General features: G+C 38.9%; 1 protein-coding gene across 2 annotated transcripts in view; it reads right to left on the bottom strand.

The window, feature by feature from the left end:
• Positions 1–27047, bottom strand: part of LOC121325785 (programmed cell death protein 4-like) — a 34620-nt gene extending 7573 nt beyond the window's left edge. The window contains exons 1-6 of one of the 2 annotated variants that reach the window (XM_041268809.1): positions 26992–27047; positions 26671–26731; positions 9407–9679; positions 7254–7351; positions 4046–4159; positions 148–369 (exon numbers count right to left, since the gene is read on the bottom strand). In XM_041268809.1, coding sequence (XP_041124743.1) covers positions 148–369; positions 4046–4159; positions 7254–7351; positions 9407–9679; positions 26671–26716 — 753 coding nt within the window. In that variant the 5' untranslated portion in view covers positions 26717–26731; positions 26992–27047. Of the gene's footprint in view, positions 1–147; positions 370–4045; positions 4160–7253; positions 7352–9406; positions 9680–26670; positions 26732–26851; positions 26896–26991 lie in introns of those variants that run through there. The other variant, XM_041268800.1, reaches the window with a different exon arrangement.

The raw sequence follows: 27047 nt of genomic DNA, 5'->3' as shown, positions 1-27047 counted from the left end.
CTGTATAATTATTATTTATTCACTTCTTAGTAGACACTCTTATCCAGGGTGACATACAATAAAATAGCACACTACAAGTTAACACATTATAAAATCTCACATTACAGAATGTCGTAATACAGCCACTCTGCGCTGGGAGGAAGTTACCTGTGCTGCCTCAGGCGTGTCCAGGATCAGATCAGGAAGGTCCTTCAGCACCTTGTCGAAGGCTCTCGAGATCTCGTCCTCGCTCAGAGCCTTGCCCGCGAGGTCGGAGAGGAGCCGTGATGCAAGCTCTCTGTGACTGGCTTTGCCTTCCAGCGCCAGCGACACAGCCAGCGACGAGAACTCAAACTTCTTCCTGCCCAGGTTCAGCCCCTTCAAAAGGGCCTGCAGGGAGAACAGACACAGCAAAAATAAACACCACTCAAACACATCACTTTCTATAACACACTGAATGTAAATTTCACTAATGCATACACAAATATTAAGCTACTGTGTTGAAGTGAGGATGTCCACATGAGGATTCCGGCAACGTAGAACTGTGGATGCATTTTGAATCTGAGAATTGTGAGAAGTAACATATTTCATTTTACACCCATTACCGCCCGTGTATCTATCACACTACACTACAGTTCATGTTTGTTTTATCTGCCCACCCCATCATATGACTATAGCGTACTGTAGTAATTAATCTCAGCATACAAGAAGTTATTTACATTTTTTCATAAGATTAAACATTCATCATGGTACTCCAAGGTTTGATATTTATGTAGCTATAATAATAATAATAATATAGTTGTACACAAGAAAAACTTTAATATGCATTAGTAGAAGCATAACTGTACTGCAGTTTTGTATTTACAAACACTTTTAGTTCATCACTGAATAAAAACGTAAAGCCATGCTGCTGGTTTGTTTGTGTTCGTTGTCATTAAGCCTGTTGCTAAGCAAATGACGCATTGACACAAATGGCGCGTTGTGATGAGTCAAAGGGGTTTCGGTCTGCAATTCAGCCTCCCAACAGTAGAAGGCATCAAACCAACTCGGGACTTCCCTTACCAAGGTCTTGTGACCATGACAAAAGTCATCTTTTTGAGGGGCGGCACCTTGGTGAGGGGCGGAAGTACGAGTATGTAGATTCCAGCCACTGGAGTCAAGTGAAGTTAAGGATACCTGTCAGTCTGGGATTGGTGATCCACTGACTACCGGGGCGGGGTTTGCATACTAAAGGGAACGTGCTACTGTGTTCGGGGTTGGTCCTGAGGAATAGAGGCGGGGAAAAAAAGGCTGGAGGGAAGTACGTGCGGGGTGGACTGTGTTATTTACTTTTAATTACGGACGGAGGCCTTACTAACTTTGCTCTTTTCTATTTTTATTCCTTTTTGTTTCATTTTTGGATTGAGCAGATCACGAAGAGGATTAAGAGGTTTCCGTTCCTTTATTTTTGATTACTCCAGCACTCCCTCTCTCACATCCTTCTTTATTGTTTTTTTTTTCTTTTCCGTGTAAGATTAAATAAAATTTGTATTTTTTTTTACACGTAAATTGCTGTCTGGAAAATCCATTTTTAATCACACGCCTCACACACGTATTACGTAGAGCACAAAATTGATGACACACTGACACTGACACAGGCACACTGCCCGTCTTCTGAAAGCCGTTTTCTTTATGTAAAGAGCAGTGAATGACTACCATTATTTAAAATATGTTGCCAAACCCATGTTTATCTGTTTAAAAAAATAAATAAATAAAAGAAGAGTTTTCGAAACAGGTCTTTGGGGCGGTTTTCCAGGTTATCGATTAAAACCGTAAACTTCAAGCCCTAATTATAATAGACTACTGTAGAATGTACATCCAATTCAGCATGTTTGAAACATTATTTAAAATTACTGCATTCAATGCGGTTTATGTTAGCCTATTAAGTGTGGTTCAGGGGGTGGAGTGAGGCCCCCTGCATCCTATTATCTCCTCTCATCAATTAAATCTACCTTATTTAGCCATCAGTCACCCTATCTAGCTGTCTTGTGTTTTTTTGTTTCCTCCTCCTCCTTCCTCCTCCTCTAGAATCTCAAACCGCCTTTGCATCGGTCTCCTCTGGGGGGTTAGTGATTCCACTTTCTCCAACCTTTTGTAAGCGTTGCTTCATTTATCTCATAGAGGAGGGTTCTCTGTGAGTCAGACGGGACCCCCGGCCAAACCCCTCCTTTAGCATGCATGCTTCTTTGTCTTCTTCTCTTTCAGGTTCTGATGCCTCTATTTATGCAAGGGCCCATAAGAGGTGGGACACCCCTTCATTTTTCGGTCTCCTCAGAGACAGTGACCCCTCTTCTGTTTGTCGGGTCTCCTCAGCAACACAACCCCTTTCACTGTGTTGAGCCTCTCTCTCTACATGTTTTATATGTTACTAACTCCATGTCTTTAAACACTACATCAGGTGGCCTTACTCCACCCCATGAAATACTGCTTGCAGTTTAAGTGTTAAAAAGATCCCCTCTGCTAAACAATACTGCATGCTGCTTAAGATCAGACTGAAGCTACAGCACACAGTAAATACCTTGGATACATTCTAACAGGAATGGCAACTTGATCCCTCTAAACCCAGCGCTCCTGCCTATCAGATACACTCTTAAGAACCAGCACCTTATGACGCTGCAGCAGCTGTTCAGGACAATATTTTGTATGAACTGCACAGTGTTTGGTGAGACACACATCACAGCAATTGATTTGAGCATGCCATTGTTTCCTCTGGCCATACCTAATGGTAATAAAACATCCCTTATTCTCAAAGGCTTTCTGGTATGATAAAGATCTACGATATATAGCAGACTCTGACACAGCTCCCTACAAGACTGCTGTTCAGAGCAGTCAGTGAGGTCAACCCACTATAAATACACACCTATCATTTCTTTATTTCTCACGTACAACCTTGAAGTGTCTTTCAACAATACAGTTTGTTAGAACATGAAAATGTTATTTGTCTGTGTATTTTATTTAAGGTGGTACTAGGAGGTAACACTTTAGTAAGAAAAAAACTAAATTGCAAAAGTGTATACTAATTATTGCAAAAACAAAGCAGCTCTATAGAGCTGGAGAGAAAAAACATATGAAGACTGACAGACAGACAGACCTGAATAGACTATATCTGATTATAATCAATAACAAAGAAAAACACCACCGGCAAAAGTGTACAATAGTCTTAATCATATTTTATAATTGTTAATAGCATAATAACAACATGTTTATTGATATTGTATAATCACTAAACTAGTGCTGCCGTACTAGGATAGGGTTAAAACAACAGTATTCTATGACTCCTCCCTCCCCCCCCCCCCCCCCCAAAGGCAAGTCTGTGAAAAGTTTCTGAGAAGGACGTACTCCGTATTGAAATATTTGCAGACACAGAAATGAGTGATCATTTATACATAACTTTGAGTAAGATTTAAACTTGCACAATACTTGTAACACACACACACACACACACACACAGATATATAAAATGGGAAAGTTGCATGTGCTCAGTGCTTGATTAGATACAGCATGAACTGAATAAAATGTTAATTCGAGAATGCAGTGAGTTTTAGGAAGTCCTTGTAAGTAACCTGTAATGGCAAAACATCTAATACTGGTGTGAACCAGAATTGTTTTGCCAACTTATGTGATAAGATCTGAAGCAAACAGACTTATGTAACCAGAACAATGTGGACTACTGTGTGAAACAAAGAAGTGCTTATGAAAGATGTAAGCATTCAGCTAGGTATAAAAGAGGCTTGTTGGAACAGGAAGATTGAAATAAGGACTGCAGCCGGTCACTCTGCAATACAGGGAACTATTGCCTTGTTCTATATTTTGCATGCTGTCAATAAAGTTTATTAAACTTAAATCTTGCTGTATTTGAGCAAATACTGTGGGTTAATCCACAAAATAACACTCACTTATTAGGTTTAATGGTCTTGAAGCAGAAAACATGGTTAGCATTCAAGGAATGCATCAGCTACAGGGCAGTTTTCCTGCTATATTCAGTTCCATATATACAGGTATGTTACTTCTGCAAGGAACCACTTGCCTGAACTTCCTTGGTGTCTCCGTGTTCAAAGTACTCCTGTACGATGGGGTTCACCATCTTCTCTAGCTCTTGCTCATCCAGTTCAGGGACCACAGTTGCATAAACGGTGTCGCCCTTCATCAGAAAAACATAACATTAACTCATTAGGTCTAGCCTTTATGAAATGTTGTAATGGCCACATGCCAAATACCCGCTAGTTCAGAAGCAGTAATAAACGATGAGAAGATATAAAAAAAAAAAAAAAAAAAAAAAATGTAAAGCAAATTCTGAGGGCATAAAGTATTTATTTAATTAAGGGAATTGGAGTTATAACAACAAGGAGGCAATGCTAGTGTAAGTTTCACCTGAATGTAATCTTACATATGTAGGTGTACTTAGTAACCAAGTCACTATGACAACACTCAGTACAAATGCGGTCAAAGCACAACTCTCACTAGTTTGTTGTATGCTGATAGTGCTCAGACAGAAATAGATATACAGTGCCTTGCAAAAGTATTCAGGCCCTCTCCAGTTTTCACATTTTGCTGCTTTAAAGCTTGCAGTCATGACACTTTGAAGCCGGAATTAGTATGTGTTATATAAACAACCTACTCAACACATTCAAAGCAAAAACGAAAATATTAGTGGTTCTCATGATTTCAGAACAAAAACACCTGTCTCAGAGGTTCCTTGGTCAGTTAGTGAATTTCAAGCAAAGACTCTGCCATGAAGACCGAGGAGCTTTCAAAGCAAGTCAGGGATAAAGTCATTGAAAAGCACAAATCAGGAGAAGGGTACAAAAAAATATCAAAGTCTCTGAATACCCCTGTGAGCACAGTGTACTCAAATCATCAAGAAATGGAAGGTGCATTGTATCACCCACACACTGCCTAGATCAGGCCGTCCCTCCAAACTGAGCAGCCGGGCAAGGAGGAAACTGGTGAGGGATGCCACTGTGAGGCCAACGACAATTCTGAAAGAGCTACAGCGTTTAATGGCTGAGATGGGAGAAAATGTGCACCAGTCAACAATATCCAGAACACTACACAAAAGTAGCCTGTATGGCAGGGTGGCAAGAAGGAAGCCATTACTAAAAATAAGCCATCTCAAAGCCCACATGGAGTTTGCAACAAAGCACCTGAGTGATCCTGCAAAAATGTGGCATGGTCAGATGAGACCAAATTGGAACTTTTTGGTCTAAATGCCAAGTGTTACGTTTGGCGCAGACCCAACACAGCACATCTCCCAGTCAACACCATCCCTACAGTCAAGCATGGTGGTGGCAGCATCATGCTATGGGGATGCTTCTCCTCAGCAAGGACTGGAAAGCTTGTTAGGATTGAAGGAAAAATGGATGGAGCAAAGTATAGGCAAATACTAGAGAAAAACCTGTTTCAGTCTGCTAAAGACTTAAAACTGGGGTGAAAATTCACCTTTCAGCAGGACAATGATCCACACAAGGCCAAAGCTACACTGGAGTGGCTTAAGAATAAGAAAGTGAATATCCTCGAGTGGCCCAGTCAAAGTCCTGGCTTGAATCCTATTGAGAATCTGTGGAATGACTTGAAAACTGCTGTCCATAAGCGATCCCCAAGCAACTAGAGAGAGCTTGAGCAAATCTGCCAAGAAGAATGGGCACAAATTGCACCAAGCTGGTGTGCAAAGTTGGTAGAGACTTACCCAAAAAGACTGTAATTGCTGCCAAAGGTGCTTCCACCAAATATTGCGTTGACGGGTCTGAGTACTTACGCAATCAACATATTTCAGTTTTTTCTCTTTAGTTTTTGCTAACATTATCTGTAACTTATCTTCCCCTTAGAAGTCTTCAATTTGAGCATTCAAGTTTTGAATAAAATATTAAAAGTTGAAAAAAATGTGTATGCATCATTTTGTAACTTCACAAAATGGGTCTGAATTATTTTGCAAGGCACTGTAGACATAGTTACACACACACACACACACACACACACACACACACACACACACGTAGTCAAAAGTTTACATACCCCAATGGAAATGTATACATTTCTAGAAATTTCTCTTTTGTGGATGAGGAAAAAAAAAAAGTTACAAGAAATAGATGTCTACAATTACTTATTTCAGCAATTGTTTTGCAAAACTCCAAAAATGCTAATTCAAAAGTACTCATACCCTGACAAGTAAATGGAAATTAATAGCTAGTTGAGGCACCTTTAGCAATAATAACCTCTTTTAAATGATTAGGATATTGGCCAATGAGCTTTTGGCATGAGTAGTGATTGTTGACCATTCTTCAACGCAAAACTGTTCCAGGTCACTCAAATTCTCTAGTGCAGTCTTCTTCAACTCATACCAACGATTCTCAATCAGATTTAGATCGGGACTTTGACTTGGCCATTCCAGAACCATGATTTTATTCTTCTTTAACCATTCTGAAGTAGATTTTGTGTTGGAACATCCTAGCCTAACTTAACCCTTCTATACTCTAAGAATGATAACTTACAATCCAGCATTTTCCAAAATTAGGTTCTGCACTGTCATATTGATATTTCTAGCACCTTGTAGACAATACTATCATAGCATCAAAGGGTACGAATACATTTGAATTGGTATTTTTGGAGTTTTGCTATAAAAAATTGATGAAAAAATAAACTGCAGACATCTATTTCTTGTAACTTTTTTTCCACATCCACAAAAGCAAAACTTTTGCTACAAAAGATTTTTCCTAAAATTCTTAGCTTTCGAGAAATTTCTAGAAATTATAAATGTCCATTGGGGCACATAAACTTGACTACAACTGTGTTATACACACACACACACACACAGTACATGTATTACCTACATACATGCAGTATATACATACTCAACATCCTACATAGTGTCAAACGAAATGTGTAATATATCATTTTTATAGAAACATGTGAATTATGGAAAAAATATTAAAACAAAAGAGAAAAAAATGGGTTTCTTCCATTTTACAGAGAGTCCGAACTGAAATCTTTCAGGTGCTGGAACACCAGACGAGTTTCACAGACCCCGATTAGCTCTAATCGTGTATTATCTTATCTAAATTAACATTGAGTAGTCCAAGATTAGTATTAAATCAGGGTATGTATAACTAGTCGTATGGGCTAAGTTCAAGATTAATTTACTCCAGACCTGCTTATACGCACATTAATGTGAGACCTCATACCTGCGAGGACTTGTCATAGTTCAGATTTTATATACACATCAATGTGAGACCTCCTACCTGAGAGGATTCGTCATAGTTCGGATCCCTGGCATCTGGCTCCTCATAATCATAAACCATCCCAGCCGCCCCCCACACGCCTTTTCCACCTGCTCCACCTGCAACACACAACAAGAACATGCATCTTACTAACACAGACATCCCCACCACTGCTGGAAACAAAAACACAATATAGACACCCCCTACCACTGCTGGAAACACAAAACACAAAACAGACACCCCACCACTTCTGGAAACACAACAGACATCCCCACCACTTCTGGAAACACAACATAGACATCCCCATCACTGCTGGAAAGACAACATATACATCCCCCACTACTGCTGGAAACACAAACACAACATAGACATCCCCACCACTGCTGGAAACACAACACATCCCCCACCACTGCTGGAAAGACAACATAGACATCCCCCACTACGGCTGGAAACACAAACACAACATAGACATCCCCACCACTGCTGGAAACACAAACACAACAAAGACATCCCCAGCACTGCTGGAAACACAACACAGACACTCCCCACCATTGCCGGAAACACAACAGACATCCCCCACCAAAGCTGGAAACACAACATAGACACTCCCCACCATTGCTGGAAACACAACACAGACATCCCCCCACCGCACCTGGAAACACAACACAGACATCCCCCCACCGCACCTGGAAACACAACACAGACATCCCCCCACCGCACCTGGAAACACAACACATCCCCCACCACTGCTGCAAACACAACACAGACATCCCCATCACTGCTGGAAACACAAACACAACATAGACATCCCCATCACTGCTGGAAACACAAACACAACATAGACATCTGCACCACTGCTGGAAACACAAGACCGGAGCTACTGTATCAGTATACAATTTCAACAGACTTGGACACACAATTCTTTCAATACACAAACCGAACACACAGTATTTACACCTCCATAGCCAACGTTGCATGTATTACTATAGAGGATCCTAATCCAAACTCATGGCCCTTAATTCATATCATGTTTGTTTAAAAGATAAGTGTTGTTGCATTTTACATATTATTTTCTATTTCTTGAAATGACAAAGCTCCATATAGAAAACAGGATACCGTTTAAACAATCTTAGTAATTCACGATGTTTGATCCTGTTTATCTTTTGTAATCCAGCAACCACAAGTCACTAACTTAGTCAAAGCAGACATGTCTGTATGAGACTCCAAGGACAACACCCAGGTTTCATCTGTAACCTTTATTAAACTGCCTCTCATCTAGCAAGAAAATAAACTATGTCCTGTACTCGTATAGTTTGGTCAAGTGAATTTGCCCTATTTTTTTAAAAAACAGATAAAAGCAAATTGCATTATTTATATGAAGTTATCAAAAGTTGGAAATACCAAGATAAGACAATTCAGCACCTGAGGTGGTGTGCCACATTTCTGTCAGCTTGACTGAACAGGTGCAATGTTCTGAGCATTTCCCTAGATTCTAGTTATGTTCACAAGCTACCCCTCATTTCAGAGGGTTGAACTAAGCATGTGATTGCTCCAAGAACCATTCCTGACAGTTGCTTTTGACAGTGTATGCGTTTAACCCCTAGTGGTCTTTAGAAAGCTGCCATCGGCCATGTTTGTGCTATGTAAATACGGCATTCCATCATTAAACTGCACCAAACTTCATGTACAGACAGCCTTTCGAAACCTGCCAGACTTGATTAATGTTGGTGTTGCAGCTGTCACTCTCTCACACACCCACATTCCCAGATTGCCTGCACAGAGTTGTTTTTCAGTCTAACAAAAACACTTCGCTTAAAGGAGTGCATTTAGCATATATACAGAGCACCAAAAGAAACTTCTACATATATCACTATTATAACGCATTTATTAAAAAATAAGTAGCGTCATATGCTGAAGTCAGTCTCTCTCTTTGCTCTAAAACAGTTTGTCATTTTTCAATCACATCTAGCGAATTTCATCCAAATATAAGCAATAAGTTTCTTTTGATGTTCAAATATAAGTGATACATTTCTTTTGATGCTCAAATATATGTGATAAGATTCTTTTGATGCTCAGTATACTTACAGAACAAACTGCTTATGCCTCGCTGACCCTGTTTTATGGTACAAGGTACAATTGTCTATCAGCTTGCATGTTTAGGCTTTACTGTTTACCTTTCTTGGGCAGCCCCCGGCCCTTGCCCATCCTGGACTTGCGGTCGCCAACAGCAACCTTGCTCTCGGTGCCGGACTCCCCTCCCGTCTCGGAGAGGGACTCCCGAGTAGAGTCGCGGGATGAGGTCCTACGCAGTCTCCGCTTGGCCTTGGCCTTGAGCCGGGCCTCGTGCAGAGCCTTCTCCTGGGGCGTCCAGTTCCCGTTCACCTCCCCCCCCGCCAGCACATCATCGTCCGAAAACTCCTCCTCCGGGGCTCCACCAGGGAACATGCCTGCAAACACATCAGAGATACAGTTACGAACAGCACTCTTAAAAACCGATAACCAAACACACCAGAAACAGGGCTCCTGGCTACTTTAAATAACACAGAGAACAGACAAGGACTCCTCACCAACGCCACACGGCTCTCGCAGGTTTACTGCATTTTTCCGACTTATTTTCCTCAAATGAAATGTGCTTATATTTTACAACTACAATACACATGCAAAGTAAATCATTGGAAAAAAATGTGTCAGAGTTACAGACATTTCAGTCTTATGAACAACCTTAATTCCTGATTTGTTTGTAACTGCAGTTCTACAGCACTTGGGATTATCACTGCTGAAGCCACAGTTAAAAGAGGCATTGACTGCAATTTTACAATAACTGAATGTTTTGCTTTCTGATATTTCTAAAACAGTTTCTTCCTTTTTCTATTTTAACTTTCACTACTAGAATCCTACTTCCCTTCCCTTTTTGGTGCCAGAATTGAGTGACATTTGAAGATAAACTATTCAGTTTGTTACAAATTAGCTTATCCATTACAACAAAAGACAACTTCATAAAAATCCAAATTTACATTAATGGAAGCCAACAGTTTTTGCTCCCTAAGTGATCAACCTGGGCCTTTTCCAGGAAGGAATCAATGAAAAGATATAGGCTTGCATACAGGATTCAGGATACAGGATATTTCTTACTACCTCTTGGACTAATCCATTGAACACATTTGGCCCTGGTGCAATTCAGCTGGCAAAGCTACAGGAGTCCCATCAGTGATGAACACAGTACTAGTATGTCTACAGAAATTAGGGCTGTGTACTCTAAAGAAGCATCTTGTATCATTTTTAGTCACCATGTCTGGTACACCTGAGTCCCCCTGCAACACTCTGCCCCTAGCGAGTGTAAGAAATACCACAATTGCTCTAAAACAGCGGTTTTCAAACTGGGGTACGCACACCCCTGGGGGTACTCGAGCGCTCCTCAGGGGGTATAAGAGAAAAATCTTGTAATAGCGGACAACAGATTTTTATTTATTTATTTTTTACCACAATGTAGTACTTTACGGCTTAGCAATAGAATTAACAATGTTGAATCTCCTTTCAAATAAAACCACACCCGTACTGGTGTACGTTTCCTTTCTGTTGGGCGAGGTTAACTATAAACACCCAACCGGCTGCTAACAGTGAGTGAGCGCTGAGCGCACACAGGGCTGAATTACATATTTAAATAGCACAGCGGTGGTCTGCAGTCTGTAGGCTAAAAAGAAGAAAACAAAATAATTGTATGATGTTGCATCTTTTAAAAATGTGTAGTATTTACTAGGCACGCTTGCCTTCTGGAGTTTAAATGTTCAGCGTTTGTAGTTTAGTTTAATAAGTTCAGTGTGTTTTATCTAAGTTTGTGTTTTTAAATAACAGTATTATTGAGTTTAGCAGGCAGCTGCCGCCCTACTTAAGGCAGTGAAATCACTGCGCTGGAGCGTACACGACTATGTGATCTTTACTTGCAATGCTTTATGTTTGACTAATTTGTTGAAGAACTCCTTTGTTGAGTAATTGCATTAGCCTACGCATGTACACCGCTAATTATTAGGCTAATAAAAGCAAAAAGCACGGTATTATTATTACAAAAAACAAATCGTGGACTTAAAAAAAAAATGATAATAATAAATCAATCCCCAACTCTTGGATTGGGAAGTGTCTGAAATTGGACTCGCTACTCCAGACCTATTGAGTGTGTTCATAACATATAGCGAGTGCCCATCAACAAGCTGTCTGGCAGCTGATTAACATGAACAGACGACTGCACTAAACACTAACATGTAAGCATTTTCCTAAAAGTCAATTTGACTGCATGATATAAATGTCACCTTTCTACATTAATCAAATTTAGTTTTTGGAAATATTCACTTCAAAACAATGTGCTTATTCTGGCTGGATTCGATACTGCACAAGACACACATAGCATTTTAAATGTCCAGCTCAAGTGTTAAACCATAACATTCGAGTTAAATAAAATTACAAAAGCACACATATTTAATGTGTTATTCAATATTCACATAGATCTGCATGCTACCAGATTTTTTTAAAAGATGCCTGTATTTGTAAATTTTAAATAGTTTTTATGCAAAATGCCCCATCTGTTTTCTCTCTGCATTTGTTGGAAGAAATGCATGACTTTTACTGAGAATTGCTTTTTTTTTTGGACTCATTTGGCCACTTACTGGTCTGGCTTTTGAAATAATTTTACATAGCATTTTTTGTTTTAAGTGTATTTTATTTAAATTAGTTTAACAGCAGTTTTCCGTGAATAGTAATTGGCTGAACTCTAGCCCCTCCTCCTCCCCTGTGCCAGCAAATCGAGTCCTGTTTATTTTGATTTCTTTAAATGACTCAATTTTATTGTATCTTGAAGTCCTATTCGTTCATTTTAAAATACAGAATAACATACCCTTGTCTAGGGGCTGCATTGTTTACTAATAAGGGTGTAGTTTTACTGAAACCTGTGATAAAAAGCAGGCACATCCATCACATTGGTAGGTAAGCATTTAATATATAACCTCTGGAATGTGATCAAGAGGAAGATGGATGGTCACAAGCCATCAAACAAAGCCGAGCTGCTTGAATTTTTGCGCCAAGAGTGGCATAAAGTCAACCAACATCAATGTGAAAGACTGGTGGAGAGCATGCCAAGACGCATGAAAGCTGTGCTTGAAAATCAGGGTTATTCCACCAAATATTGATTTCTGAATTCTTCCTAAGTTAAAACATTAGTATTGTGTTGTTTACAAATTAATATGAACTTATTTTCTTTGCATTATTCGAGGTCTGACAACACTGCATCTTTTTTGTTATTTTGACCAGTTGTCATTTTCTGCAAATAAATGCTCTATATGACAATATTTCTATTTGGAATTTGGGAGAAATGTTGTCAGTAGTTTATAGAATAAAACAAAAATGTTCATTTTACCCAAACACATACCTATAAATAGTAAAACCAGAGAAACTGATAATTTTGCAGTGGTCTCTTAATTTTTTCCAGAGCTGTATATATATATTTACTTAACATCAGTAAGTACTTAAGTCTAATAAAAGAAAATACTTTTTTTTTCTATTTTCATAGGTATATTAACTTGCAAGAAAACGGTAACACTATCTGGTCGGTATCAGTGGGAGCCTTGGGCTTGTTTGCCTGATACTAGCAAGTCATATCCTGGCTCAACTGCACAGAGAGCGAGAGACGCGCAAAGTTTGCAGTACATCTACCCTACTCCGACGTTTGGTTTTGGTAGCAGTCACTGTTGAGAAACCCAATTCACAGAGGTCAACAGAAACGACAGCAGGATTTTCAGAGCCAGGTTGCTAAATTTTGGATACTCTGTCTTGGTTTTAATCCAGAAAAAAAGCAGAGAAGAGAATGCATTAAAAAGCGTTTTTAGACCCATGGTTTTTGAGTTTGATGAGCCGATGATCTTGCAAGTGTTGAATTTAAATCAAGGGAAGTAATGTTAAAACTGTACAATGCACTTGTAAGACCTCATCTTGAATATTGTGTGCAGTTCTGGTCACCTCGCTATAAAAAAGATATTGCTGCTCTAGAAAGAGTGCAAAGAAGAGCGACCAGAATTATTCCGGGCTTAAAAGGCATGTCATATGCAGACAGGCTAAAAGAATTGAATCTGTTCAGTCTTGAACAAAGAAGACTACGTGGCGACCTAATTCAAGCATTCAAAATTCTAAAAGGTATTGACAGTGTCGACCCAAGGGACTTTTTCAGCCTGAAAAAAGAAACAAGGACCAGGGGTCACAAATGGAGTTTAGAAAAAGGGGCATTCAGAACAGAAAATAGGAGACACTTTTTTACACAGAGAATTGTGAGGGTCTGGAATCAACTCCCCAGTAATGTTGTTGAAGCTGACACCCTGGGATCCTTCAAGAAGCTGCTTGATGAGATTTTGGGATCAATAAGCTACTAACAACCAAACGAGCAAGATGGGCCGAATGGCCTCCTCTCGTTTGTAAACTTTCTTATGTTCTTATGTTCTTAATGCTGATGAAGCTTCCTCGCAGGTGTTTAAAAACGGATCACCAATCCATTCTTTCCCAGTTTTTGGTTGTTTTGCAGATGGTAAGTATTGCTCAAAATGTTTCTGATAGCGATGTCTGGTGTTCTTGTATCAACTGACCAAGTCCCTGCATGTTTTCCTGAACTTTCTGCAAAACTAGGAAACATGTCAAAGATTCCTCTATCCACATGATTTTTCCAGGTTTCAAGCTTTGTTTTGAAAGATGCAAATCGTATCTGCCAGTTTAAAAATAGATGCCATGCTCCCTTGCAAGGGCAGGTTTGGTTCATTCAACAGAGTAACAATGTCACTCAGATAAGAAAGCTTCGCTAGCCAGTTTGTCAATGAAGTGATCAGCCATCGGTGAGCTTTTCTCAGAGAGGAGTATTTGCAGCTCTTCTATTAACTCAGATACTCTGGTCAGAACTTTGCCTCTCGATAACCACCAAGCCTCTGTGTGAAGGATTAGCTGCCTGTGATCCACGCCCATTTCATCACACAGGGATTCAAACAGACAAGAATCAGAGCACTGCTTTTTATGTGAATGACAACATGCACTACATCACTCAAGAGATCGTGGAGCTCAGGTGATAATTTCCGACTTGCCAACTTTTCACGGTGAATAAAACAGTTGGTAGATTTGCATTCTGGTGCCACTGCTTTAACTTTAGTTGTGAGACCAGCGAGTCTTCCAGTCATGCTGCTCCGTCAGTACAGACTCCCACACAAAACTTCCAGTCATGCTGTTCCATCAGTACAGACTCCCACACAAAACTTCCAGTCGAGTTGGCTTGAAAAGCTCATCCAGAACAATGTAGATGTGCTGGCATGAAATAAATGTTATTGGCTCAAACTCGCCCCTTTTTTCATAAAAAGATGGCAGGTTTTCCTTTTAGAGCCGAGTGTCTTTTTTTTTTTGAGGTGCCGAATACATTTTTAAGGTGTCACTGCTCAGGGTTTCTGCACATATAATGTAATAGAGGTTTTGGCGCCTCCAAACTGCCAGATGAGGTGAATCCGTATTTTCTTCATACTTTGAATTTCTGCAGTTTCACAACTATCTCTGTTGTCCTTTTTGTCATTCGGAATTTCATGGCCCTGTTTCTCGGGAGCATTCTTGACAAAAAAAAAAAAAAAAAAAAAAAAAAAAAACGAAACGAACGATCCATGGAACCTTTTTCGACATTGTGTCGGTGTTGCGTTTAAACAGGAGCAAATCTCCGACCCTTATCTCTTAACACGATCAAGGCTTTATCCATGGACCTGTCACTGGGAATCACTGCTCTAGTGTACAGAAATAGGAAATTCTGGAGAGCACTAGTGAGACCTGTGGAGTGCTTTACATTTTTGGGTTTTAAAAGGTCACCAGGATGCACTGTACTACACATGAATATATTAGTAAAGATCCCTCAGCTACTTCCTGCCATTACGACGTTGCATTTTTAGGGTCAGATTCAGTAGATGTAACTTAACTTCAGACACAATTAGTTTACGAGGTAAAAAAAAAAAAAAGCCCTCTAGCTGAAATCATGCACATTTAAAGCCTCATTGAGTGTGCTGATCGGCCCTGGTCACGGTTAGAAACAGCAAGGTGCAGTACTGATTCTGAAGGAGATATGCCCAGTAAATCATTCCTCAATGGGCACGGTTGTAGAACTTGCATCTCAAATCCGAAACTTTTTCCATCTCTACACAGTTTACAGTACTGCTAACATGTTACAGTACTGTTTGTCTATTGGAAATGTAGCCCAGCACAGAGGAGAATAGAAACAGGTCTATAACCACAACAGTATAATATAACTCATGTCTATAACCACAACGTTCAGGGATCGCAGCATTATCTGAATGACGCACAGCATGCTTAACCAAGCTTAAACTATGGAGATGGTACTGTAACGTGGACTCCAACCCTTTGCAGCCACAACCTAAGCAAATACTGTGCTATATAGTTGTTATCTGCACCCTTCAAAGACATATCAGCAGCAAACAATTAATCTGACTTAAATTTAGATAGTGTGAAGGGTCAGCCCGGGTTAATTCTGGCTCTGTGGCGTTGTGTTCACTCCCTATGATAAGAGCATTTTCCAGGAATTAATAGAGCCCTTTAAAAAAGATTCTTTACAGATCAGTGATGTTGTTGCAGGATAAAAGCCACAACAGTGAGAAGCACCACCGTTTGGACTTAAAATCAACCAAATGACAACAGTTTATAACAAAATGATTGCAAAAAAAAAAAAAAAAAAAAAACTTTACGTGCTACATCTTTCATAATCACAGCAATACAACACATTACTCAATCAATCAATCTTTATTTGTATACAGCACCTTTCATGACAGCAAAGCTCTCTCTCTACAAGATAAAAACTAATTAATATTACAATATGCAGTACAGAATAAAAACAAGACAATATAACAGAAAAACAATCAATAAAGGGCAAGAAAACACTTTAAAACATACAAGCTAGATTATAAAAATATGTTTTTAATTTAGTTTTAGAGGCAACAACAGTGGGAGCTTTCCTTACAGGGCTGGGCAGGTCATTCCATAATTTAGAATCCTGAAAGCTCTCCCTCGTGTTTTTTTTCCCTGAATTTTGGGAATAGTAAGTAACCCGACCCCCTGTGATCACAGTGAGCGTCTAGGAACATATGGGGTTAAAAGAGCATTTAAGGATCTATGCTAAACAGGACAGGAAGCCAGTGTAAAGATGCCAGCACAGGGGTAATGTGTTCTAGTCCTTGTCAAAACTCTAGCAGCAGCATTTTGTACAAGTTGCAGAGAAGAAATACATGACTACGAGTATGAGAGAAAAGGGCTTACAATAAATTGATCCTTGAAGATACGAAGAGGATAACTGTACATAATTTACCACTTAAATACGTGCTGTCTCGGTGCTATGAGAAGGCCTGAACCCAGACTGAAATTATGTTATGAACCCCCAGAAATTGCTCAGCCACTACTCTAAGACTAGACAGAAATGGGAGATTGGAACTAGGCCTGTGCTTGTTAAGAACACTGTGATCTAAAAGTAGGTTTCTTGAGCAGAGGTTTTACTACAGTAGTCTTGAATGAGTTATGAACAGTACCTGATAGAAGAGCTGTTAATATTAAAAACTGCAGTGTTTATTTAAAAAGTGAAGTGGGAATAGGGTCCAACGCACATGCTGTGGATTTCATCTTTAACTATAGTAACCAGATCCAGTTCACAAAGCAAGGAAAATGTTCTAAAGTTTGTAAAATTTGTCTGGGTGCTGTATGACTAAGGCACTGTGTAAATCACGGTTTCATTGCCTGCGTCGTCTTCTTAGCGTGTGCTGTTCTTGCGCAGCCAAACAACTGCACAATCAACAGCTGTGTGTAAAACACGGAGTCCACCCGGGAAACTTGCCTGCGTGAAATTAGCCCAATACCATGGTTTTTACAATATTCTTAAGAAATAAAAATCAACTTCATAATTATTTGTATTTCATCCAAAAAAAAAACACATTAACAAAACTGTACAGCTCTGCTGTGTGTCTGTGTGTACTACTCGCCATGCACAGTGCTGTGCAGTGATTATGTGGTGAAAATGGATGTCTCTAAAAAGGCTAAAAATGTGTCTGCAGCAGATCATGTAAAGTCCAGATCACTGGACTGCTTTACTTGCAAAGAAACAAAAAACAGTGAGCCAAAAGTCCACTGAAAACCATGAAGCTCTAAACAAATTAATTTTTTTACCTGACGGAGGTGTCTGGTTGTGCAAATATCCCTCTTGAAAAATTGGAAAACCAAAAGTTACATAAATTCTTCAGACCAAGTGTAGCAACCTAAAGTTGCAGAGTACCACAAGCAGGAGATTATGGAACTGGTAAAACAGTCTGGTTGCTTATCAGCAGTCACTGACAAGTCAACTAATGCCCAAGATCAGTATGGGTTACACATTGTATTTGTTTTGCAAGACCGGTCAACATGCATCTAACATACTTGCGAGTTCCAACCATTTTAAGCTTGACTGGAGAGACGAAAAGACCCCAGATTTAAGTGTTAATATTGCAGCTGCCACAATCCTGCTTTCAGCAGAGGTAGAGGACATCATACACATAAAACTGTGTAAAAACAGTTTGCTAGTCATTTGATTTGTTATCATCTCGGAGGAAAAAATAAATAGCTGCTGTATAAATCCACCGACGTCCTGCCTTCACCACTCCTTGAAGGACAGCTGGGAAAAAAATGAGGACTGCTTTAAATAGAACACCCTCGAGCAAGTTTACCTGTATCACTACTCAGATCACATTAACATTTATAGACCTGTCATGTTACATATAGAAAACTTATATAGAACCTGAACAGCAGTATTCCCATAAGGTACAAAACATAGACTTGAGACCGATATAGTAAAATATAGGATTATATATATATATATATATATATATATATATATATATATATATATATATATATATTTTTTTATAACTATAGATCTAGAGTTAGGTGTGTGTGTGTGTGTGTGTGTGTGTGTGCGCGGAAGAAACCCTGTGGTCTGGCGAGTCTAATTTTGCCTGGGCCAATCTAGCTTCGCCAAGAGCTTCTGGGAGAATCCCGAAGTTAGCACTTATTTCTGGCACTCGCCCACTCCAATTGGTCGAATCTAGATTGGCCCAAAACTTGAAAAAGATGACTGGGCAAAACCTGTTTTTTCAACAGTTTTCACTGAATTTTGGGGCTAGCCAGAGTGAGTCTAGTTTCGTACAGCGCTTCAGAATCGATAATTAAATAAGGGTGGCTCCAGTTTTGTCCAAAGCTTCAACATCGATGCTGGGCCAATCTAGTTTTGCCTATGCCAATTATTTGGGCAAGTTTGCATTTCTACACTCTCCCCTGCCAGCTTCCAAGTGTGTGTCGGGGTACCTGTCTCGCCTCCACTTCCGACAACAATGTAGCGACAGCGTGCTGAGATTCCAGCAGCAGTGCAGAAAAGGCAGGACACCAGGGCTGGTTTTAATAACGGTTAAAACCACTCTTTATTAGCTCTCTCTCCCAAAAAGTTCAAAGTAAAAAAGTCTTGCTCCTTCATACATACACAAGAGAGAGAAACAGTAACGCGCAGACAAATTCACCACACAGAAATAAGTTAATTGTTCATGTTCAAGTCTTCTTTTGTTTCATCTTCATTAAAATATAGTTAAGATTTTAACAGGGTCAATAATGATCTTTCCTAATGTATTTACTTTTTTCGCTGCAGCTTTACCTGGGATACGAGATGCTTCAGCTCCGCTTCAGCCCTGCTCCGTCAACCGAACCTGGGGCGAGCCCATTCCCTCTTCCCCTCACCCAACCCACTCTCCTTCTCGCACTTGGCTTGCTTGTCTGTCCCTTCGAACTGAACTCCCGACCGCCGTTTAGCCAGACTATTTATAGTTTAAAAACTATGATCCACGAGTGGGAATGTTACCTTTTTTTTTTTTTTTTCTGTAAAATATAGAGCACTGATTATGTGATGCTTTAGGCATGGTTAATTCACAGAAAGTTACAGTTTTGCTTCACTATATATGCATTATATATATAGAGAAGTTACTATGAACCGGACAAGCATTGACTGTACTGTATTTGAAGAACACTGTCTCTTTAAGCCCTACATTTCAAGTAATACTGCATTACCAACATGTTTTCTGTCTTAGCATTATGCAAGCATGCTAATAACGCTTCTATCTTACCACAAAGACATCTAGAGTCAAAGATAATGCATACCAGTTGATCGTTCACCTGACAATCCCTTTATCTGTTGTTTTCTACCTGTGCTGCTGCAATTACAGTAATTACAGCTCCTATGCTGAGCAATCAATCAAATCTTCCCTTCAACCCCCACATTATCAAATTAGCAGAGAATTGAAACCAGACACATGAATCATAAACACTGCTGCAGCGGTTCACTGTACAAGCACACAGGAAATGTTCTGTCACAGACTGAACCACAGATGTGGAGGCTGCTTTTTTAGCTAAATCGGCTATTTTTACACTTGACCTTTTAAACAAAACGGATGTACTCTACTGTAGCTGTGAAATGTTGGACCCTATTAATACATTTCACTTGTTGGCCTGAAGCAGCTACTAAATGTTTCATGACAAAAAAGTTAACCCACTCATACACCTTGTTGTTTTATATGGAAAAGTCTATGGTTTCCTTAACATTCAGAACTGCTGAAAGCTTTTTTAAATCCAGATTTAGTCCTGACATTGTTCTACACCGGGCCTGAAGTCATGAACCTGGCAGCATACCACTTACACTGGGTTCTTCAGTGCCAGACACACAACATAGCTTTTAAACTATTACTGTATTATACGAGGCAACATGACAGCTGTTTTTTATTATTATTATTATTATTATTATTATTATTATTATTATTATTATTCAAATTTTTTTTACATTTGTTTTAGACTCTTAATTGTTCTATCTTTACAAACAAGCTTTTTTAATCTTAGTGTTTCTCATTTTACAATTAAAACCAAATGTTGCATCACTCGTAAGATCTGTTTTACTACATTTTATATTCAACTGTTTTTAATGTAATGGTTTAATTGTTCATTTTGAGTATGTGTGTGAAGCGCGTTGGGATCCTTGTGATGAAAGGCGCTATAGGAATGTGAATTGTGCTATAATGTTTCACAGAAAAGCACAGCTTTGTGTCCGATATGCAAGAGCTCAAGTAAAGACCACCTTTTGCTCACAAACTGTGGGTTTTACAGAAGGGTCACAGCAGTGTATACACAGTGCAAAAGATGACGGACTGGCAAGAACATGTTTCAGAGCACACGTGTTTCAGCCTCCATTCCCCGAGTCGACAGGGGGGTTGCAGCGATGAACCGGGATAAAAATAACTGGGCACTCCAAATTGGGGAAAAACCGGGGTAAAAACCATCGGCAACAACTAAATTAAAAAAAAAAAAAAAACATACACCACCAAAAAAAATTTACACGTTTACCATAACAAAAACATTCAGAAAAATAAGATCCCGGTTTTACTTTCTGAGTATCTATACATGCAATTACATGAACACGGGTGTACTATTATAAGGGTATAAAGACGTACTCATCTCCTCTTCTGCAATGCTACAACTATTTGGGTTGCATTTGATGTACCACATGCTAGTGGATTTCAAAGTTAAAAACTACATTTGCAGAATGCAGACAAATGTGACATCGACTAATACAAAAATCATTAATCAGCAGTAATCACTCACCAATGGCACAACAAAGCTTTAACTGAAGTGTTTTTATGAACAAAATAAAGCTTGACATTCTTTGAAAGAGCACTCTTGAAAGAGGCCAATGAAAGCTGGAAGTGTTAAGTTGTCATGTTAAGTATACAATACTTTTCATGATCTCTTCAGCTAGTATCGCTTGTATGTCAATGCTGCAACTCGGAAGCTGTCAGCAACAGGTTATGCAGCTCACACAAAAGCACTTTTGACAGCACAGTGACCCCATACATCACCTCGGCGTCTTGGTAAATTATGCATGCACAGCTCATTGCCTGGAGGCTAGATAAAAGACAGTAAAATCAAGACCAATCAGACACACAGTGTGTACACTGCAGATGCAATGCAAAGTGGTGTGCTGTGAGAGACTGAAGAATTTACACAGGTGACTGGGAATGACTTAACTTTTTTTTTTTTTTTTTTTTTTTAAAGTCAGATCATTTTAGAAACTGTTTTCCCAGGATTACGGGTGCTGAGGACTCAAAGACACACATGTTTTCTGACCTTATCTGAGAAAACTACAGTATGGTCAGAAGGTTGATTTGCTCTTAAATAGGTTAAGGTGGTGCAGATTCTAAATTTTATTTCAAATAAGTAATAAATAAATGGATGGATGGATTACATGGCAGTCTTCATTTCAGAAACACATTTTCTGGTGTAAAAGAAAAAAAATCTCACCTTTTCTGCACTGGTTACTGTATATCACTGCCTGCTTATTATTAAAAATGTTTGCCTATTGTCAAGAGGACGATTATCTTTTTTCTATCCTAAAAAACTGATACAGTTGAGTTACCATTGACTGCACTTCGAACAACTTGCTCATTAAAATCATCTGCAAAAATGTAAGATATTTATCTTTACGGGAATATTTAGTAAGTAAATCGTTCTAAGTGGGGTAAAACGGATGACAAATGCCTGAACCATTCAGCAAAACAAATCAATTTTCTTTTTTAGTGGGTCTCATTATATTTTTAATATAACAGTCTCATTTTTAAATGTCTGTTATTTACCACTGCTTGGATGACCCTTGCCTAATTTGTGTCATCTTTCAATGACAGACAACTGCTGTGGACATCTGTCCAGACTTGCCAACTTCCTGTGTTCACGTTGGTGTCATCCCATCCAGAACAGCCCAAACAGGATGCAACACAGAGACCAAGCTCAGGGACACACAGTGAGCAAGTCAGTGCCTCAGATTCCCTAGGGTCAGACCCTTGCTCTAACCACAACAGAATGCCTGAAACAGGAATTTAGTGTCTCGGTTTTAGTTACACATCAAGGACATATAGCTATGGCCAAAGGTTTTGCAGCACCCCATAGAATTAACTAATTTAGTTTCATAAAGTCAAATGCAACCCACTGAACAATGATACATTAACATATTGAACTGCATAGTGCTTTGTCGTTTTCCACATACTTAGCGGAACACAGACAAAAATTGAAAACTTTGACATTCTGAACTACTGTAGTACTGGCTTCCGGTAGATTTGTAAGATATCATCTTGTAGTTTCTTTTATTTCATGATATTATCTTTAAGCATTGCTCATCCTTGTTAGACAGCTTTTTGGGTCTTCCAGTCCAGGGTTTGTCAATTACAATGGTTTGTCAATTTTTTTCCTTCTTTATACAAGTCTAGATTGTTATAATAGTAGAAAACACTAGTGTAGGCTTTGAGTAAATTGTTGAAGCTCATAATGCATCAGAGTAGAAAAATGCAACATGTCTAAGACTTTTGCACATCAGTGTGTGTGTGTGTGTATATGTGTGTGTGTGTGTGTGTGTGTGTATATATATATATATATATTTTTTTTATTAAATATTTCTCAATCCTACAATTCTAGGTAATGCTAAACATTTAGTCATAGCAGTACAGCGTTGACTTTAAACATTTTTCAAGTGTCAAAGATATGCGTGTCAAATATAAAGGTCAGCTTTACTGTTTATATCATTGCATGTGTGCAGTGTAAGTAAGGCCAGTCTTTACCATACATATATTAATCCTGTTTACACAGCCTCAGTCAAATTAGCGCAGCTATTTACCATACAAACAGTTACAACACTGGAGCATTAGGGATTCTCACAATTGTTCCAAAAATTCCCAAAACTTCAATACAAATACTGAAACGTTTAAGTCTAACACTCTACTGCACATGGTCACCACAATCATGAAACTGTCAGAACATGCTGGCTGTGGATCCTAACACTGTATGTATAGGTTCCATCATCAAGATCATTCTTTTCTGGTTTATCAGGGTCTGCAGTGGCAGTGTGTGGGTGTGTATGCATGTGTGCTTCTGTGCATTTCTGTGTGCTGTTGCTGGGTGTGTAAGCCTCCGTTGTGAATTCAGATTACTTCTGCACAAAAGGTTGTGGATTTAAAGATCAACTGATAAATGTTCAAATATTTTGTGCAAACTGCTATTTACAGTGACTTCATTAAAAAATACATTTTAAGGTTTTGTAATTGATGACAGGTTTTCTCATATGTCCAATGCCGTGGACTTGCTTTCACTCCTCGTGGTTGTATAACTTCTCTCCATTTACATTTTGAAATATTTTATGTACCTATAGTGATGTTTATTTTCCAAAAGGATTCTAGGAAGGTAGGCACAAAGTAATCTGTGACAGTATCACATGGCAAGTGCCTACAGAAAGTATACATCCCCTTTCAGTTTTTTCACCTTTTGTTGCCTGATAGTCTGGAATTAAAATGCATTAAAAATATATACTGTTCTCATTTAGCTACACATCATACCCCATAACTTCTAACTGAAAATAATATTCTATAAAATTTGTAAAAAATTAATTAAAAATAAAAACTGAAATAGCTTGGTTGGATAAGTGTCCACCCCCACTGTAACAGCAATCCAAAATTAGCTCAGGTGTAACCAATCGCCTTCAAAATCACACACCAAGTTAAGTGGCCTCCACCTGTGTTAAATTGTAGTGATTCACATGATTTCTAGATAAATTCAGCAGTTCCTGTAGGTTCCCTCTGCTGGGTAGTGCATTTCAAAGCAAAAACTCAACCATGAGCACCAAGGCGCTTTCAAAAGAACTTCGGGACAAAGTTGTTGCAAAGCACAGATCAGGGTAGGGTTATAAAAAAATATCAAAGGCCTTGAATATCCCTTGGAGCACGGTCAAGACGATTATTAAGAAGTGGAAGGTGTATGGCACCACCAAGACCCTACCTAGATCAGACCGCCCTCCAAACTGGATGACCGAGCAAGAAGGAGACCGATCAGAGAGGCTACAAGAGGCCAATGGCAACTCTGCAACAGATACAGGCTTTTATGGCCAAGACTGGTCAAAGTGTGCATGTGACAACAGTATCCCAAGGACTCCACAAATCTGGCCTGTATGGTAGGGTGGCAAGAAGAAAGCCATTACTCAAGATAGCCCACCTTGAATCCCGTTTGAAGTATGCAAAAAAAACACATTTTTCTGTAGATTCTGTAGCCATGTGGCAAAAAGTTTTGTGGTCTGACGAAACTAAAATGGAACTTTTTGACCTAAATGCAAAGAGTTATGTTTGGCGCAAACCCAACGCTGCTCATCACCAAAAGAACAACATCCCTACTGTGAAGCATGGTGGTGGCAGCATCATGTTTCTCATCAGCAGGGACTGGGGCTCATCAGGATAGAAGGGAATGGCGCAAAGTACAGAAAAGTCCTTGAGGAAAACCTGCTGCCCTCTGCAAGAAAGCTGAAACTGGGACAGAAGTTCACCTTTCAGCATGGCAACGACCCAAAGCACACAGCCAGAGCTACACTGCAGTGACTAAGGAACAAAAAGGTAAATGTCCTTGAGTGGCCCCATCTGACCTAAATCAAATAAAAAATTCGTGGCATGACTTGTAGATTGTTGTCCATCAACGCTCCACAAGGAACCTGACAGAGCTTGAACAGTTTTGTAAAGAAGAATGGTCAAATATTGCCAAATCTAGGTATGCAAAGTTGGTAGAGACCTATTCCAACAGACTCACAGCTGTAATTGCTGCCAAAGGTGCTTCTACCAAGTATTAACTCAGGGGGGTGGAGATTTATCCAATTATGATCTTTCAGTTTTGTATTTTTAATATATCATATTTTTCTCAATAAAAAACATTTTTCTCCTTAACAGTGTGGAGTATGGTGTGTACATAAGCGGAAAAAAATCCTCATTTAAATGCATGAAACTCTGAGGCACTGACACAACAAAATGTGAAAAAAGTTCAGGGGGTGTAGACTTTCTTAGGCACAGAGATATTACGTAATACCCTAAACAAAAGATAATCACATGCCTATATAGTACACCACAAATCATATCACGTTTGCCAAATAGTTTTGTTTTACACATTTTTCAAATATATAAATATAATTTATATAAATAATTGCATCACGCAAGTAGGATGGTGGCCAGTTCCTGTTAAAGAATTGGAATTTATATTTTAGAGACACAATAGCTGTTGTGATTGTTCAACTGCTTTCATTTGAAACCAACTTAATTGACTAACAGTGACTTCAATTTAAGTAATTTGTTGTTTCTGGGAGAAGCTCATTCTAACATAATTCTGCTAACTGCAATGTTGGTCAATTTTTAAAAAGGGAATGGGAAAAGGAACGCACTGCAAATTGGTTTTAAAAAGGAATTGGAATTGAAAAAAGGAATTGACACTGCAAGCTAGTTACAAAAAAAATGTATTTATAGCATACTGCCTGCTCGTACTCAAGTGCTAAATCCCACCGTGAACACGTAGCGGCTGACTCCACGGAATACGGTCAGCACAGTACACTATGATACATGCAAAGGCTTGCTTTACAGAAGGGAGAGTGGCGTTTGACAAATAAGCAGCCAGCAGCAAAATGTAATTTAATCGAAATTGTGTTAATTTGTAGATTAGTCGACATATAATACAGTGCTGTGTTTATTGCAAAAGCCACCCCCTTGTGTGTACAGCTATTACTGCAGCAAGGGGGCGTGGTCCTTGACAAAAACGAATACTTTTTTTTTTTTTAATGGCAATAAAAATTGAGCAATTGTGTTGTAATGTAATATGCATAATCGCAAATGACACACCGATTATTCAGCGTGAAACACTAAAACAAAGTGAGTCATCTAGTGCTAGCGTATCTGATCAATCTTTGTTTTTCGAGACAATGCAAATCTGGCCTAGTGGTGGTTCAAAATAACAAAACATTGTTTCAAAGTAATATATACATACAAATACAAGCACACACAAACACATATATTAACATCTTCCTGCAATTACGCGTTTTATTTATTTGTTTGTTTTCAAAAACAAGCCCTTGCTGCCTTCAGTGAATACTCTTTTTATTAATTATGAACAGCATGTATACTGTATAAACAAAGCAAATTCCAGGCAAATATGTAAACAAAACTGTGTTCGATTGATAGAACAGAATTCCAGTTTATCACCCAGAGAAATGCCTTGGTGTTTAGCACTTACTATGAATGCTAATGAAAAAACATACTCACGGTTTACCACTTAACATAATTCTCTATTAAAAATGCACACTGCTGCTGCATGTCGTATAACTTGCACGATTTATGAGCACATGGTGGGATTCCTGCACAATTTGCGCCTCTAATGATGTACGTCGTATAAATAACGTTATTTGCATTGTGTATAATAAAATGTGATTCATAAGTAGACAAGCTTTGGGATAATTCATAAATATATACACAAGCCTCACCGTCCCGTTGTGGCACTGCGCTCCATGCATCCACCTCAGTCGCCATTTCCCTCCTGCGGGTCTGTCATGCAAAAAAATAAAATAAAATCTTAACTTACCACTGGTAAGCATTTGCATGTTTCCAAAATTCTGCATGGTTTCCGTACACAATTATTTACAGTAAATTAAAGAGACATCTCACCTTCCTCTTCACGACTTTTAATAATAATGATAACTGGTACCAGCACAAACTTAGCTTACAATTAAAAAAAAAAAAAAAAAAAACTTGTGTAGAAGGTTAAGTTAAATCTTGATATTGTATTTAAAAAAGAAAACTAATACCCTTTTTTCCACAAATGTTAAAGGGCCCGTGCACCTTTTTTTGAAGACACCCACTG

Source organism: Polyodon spathula, chromosome 1 (assembly GCF_017654505.1).
Source record: "Polyodon spathula isolate WHYD16114869_AA chromosome 1, ASM1765450v1, whole genome shotgun sequence".
Lineage (NCBI taxonomy): Eukaryota > Metazoa > Chordata > Actinopteri > Acipenseriformes > Polyodontidae > Polyodon > Polyodon spathula.
The sequence above is the reverse complement of the archived record's forward strand: the minus strand, read 5'-3'. Positions and strand labels throughout refer to the sequence as shown.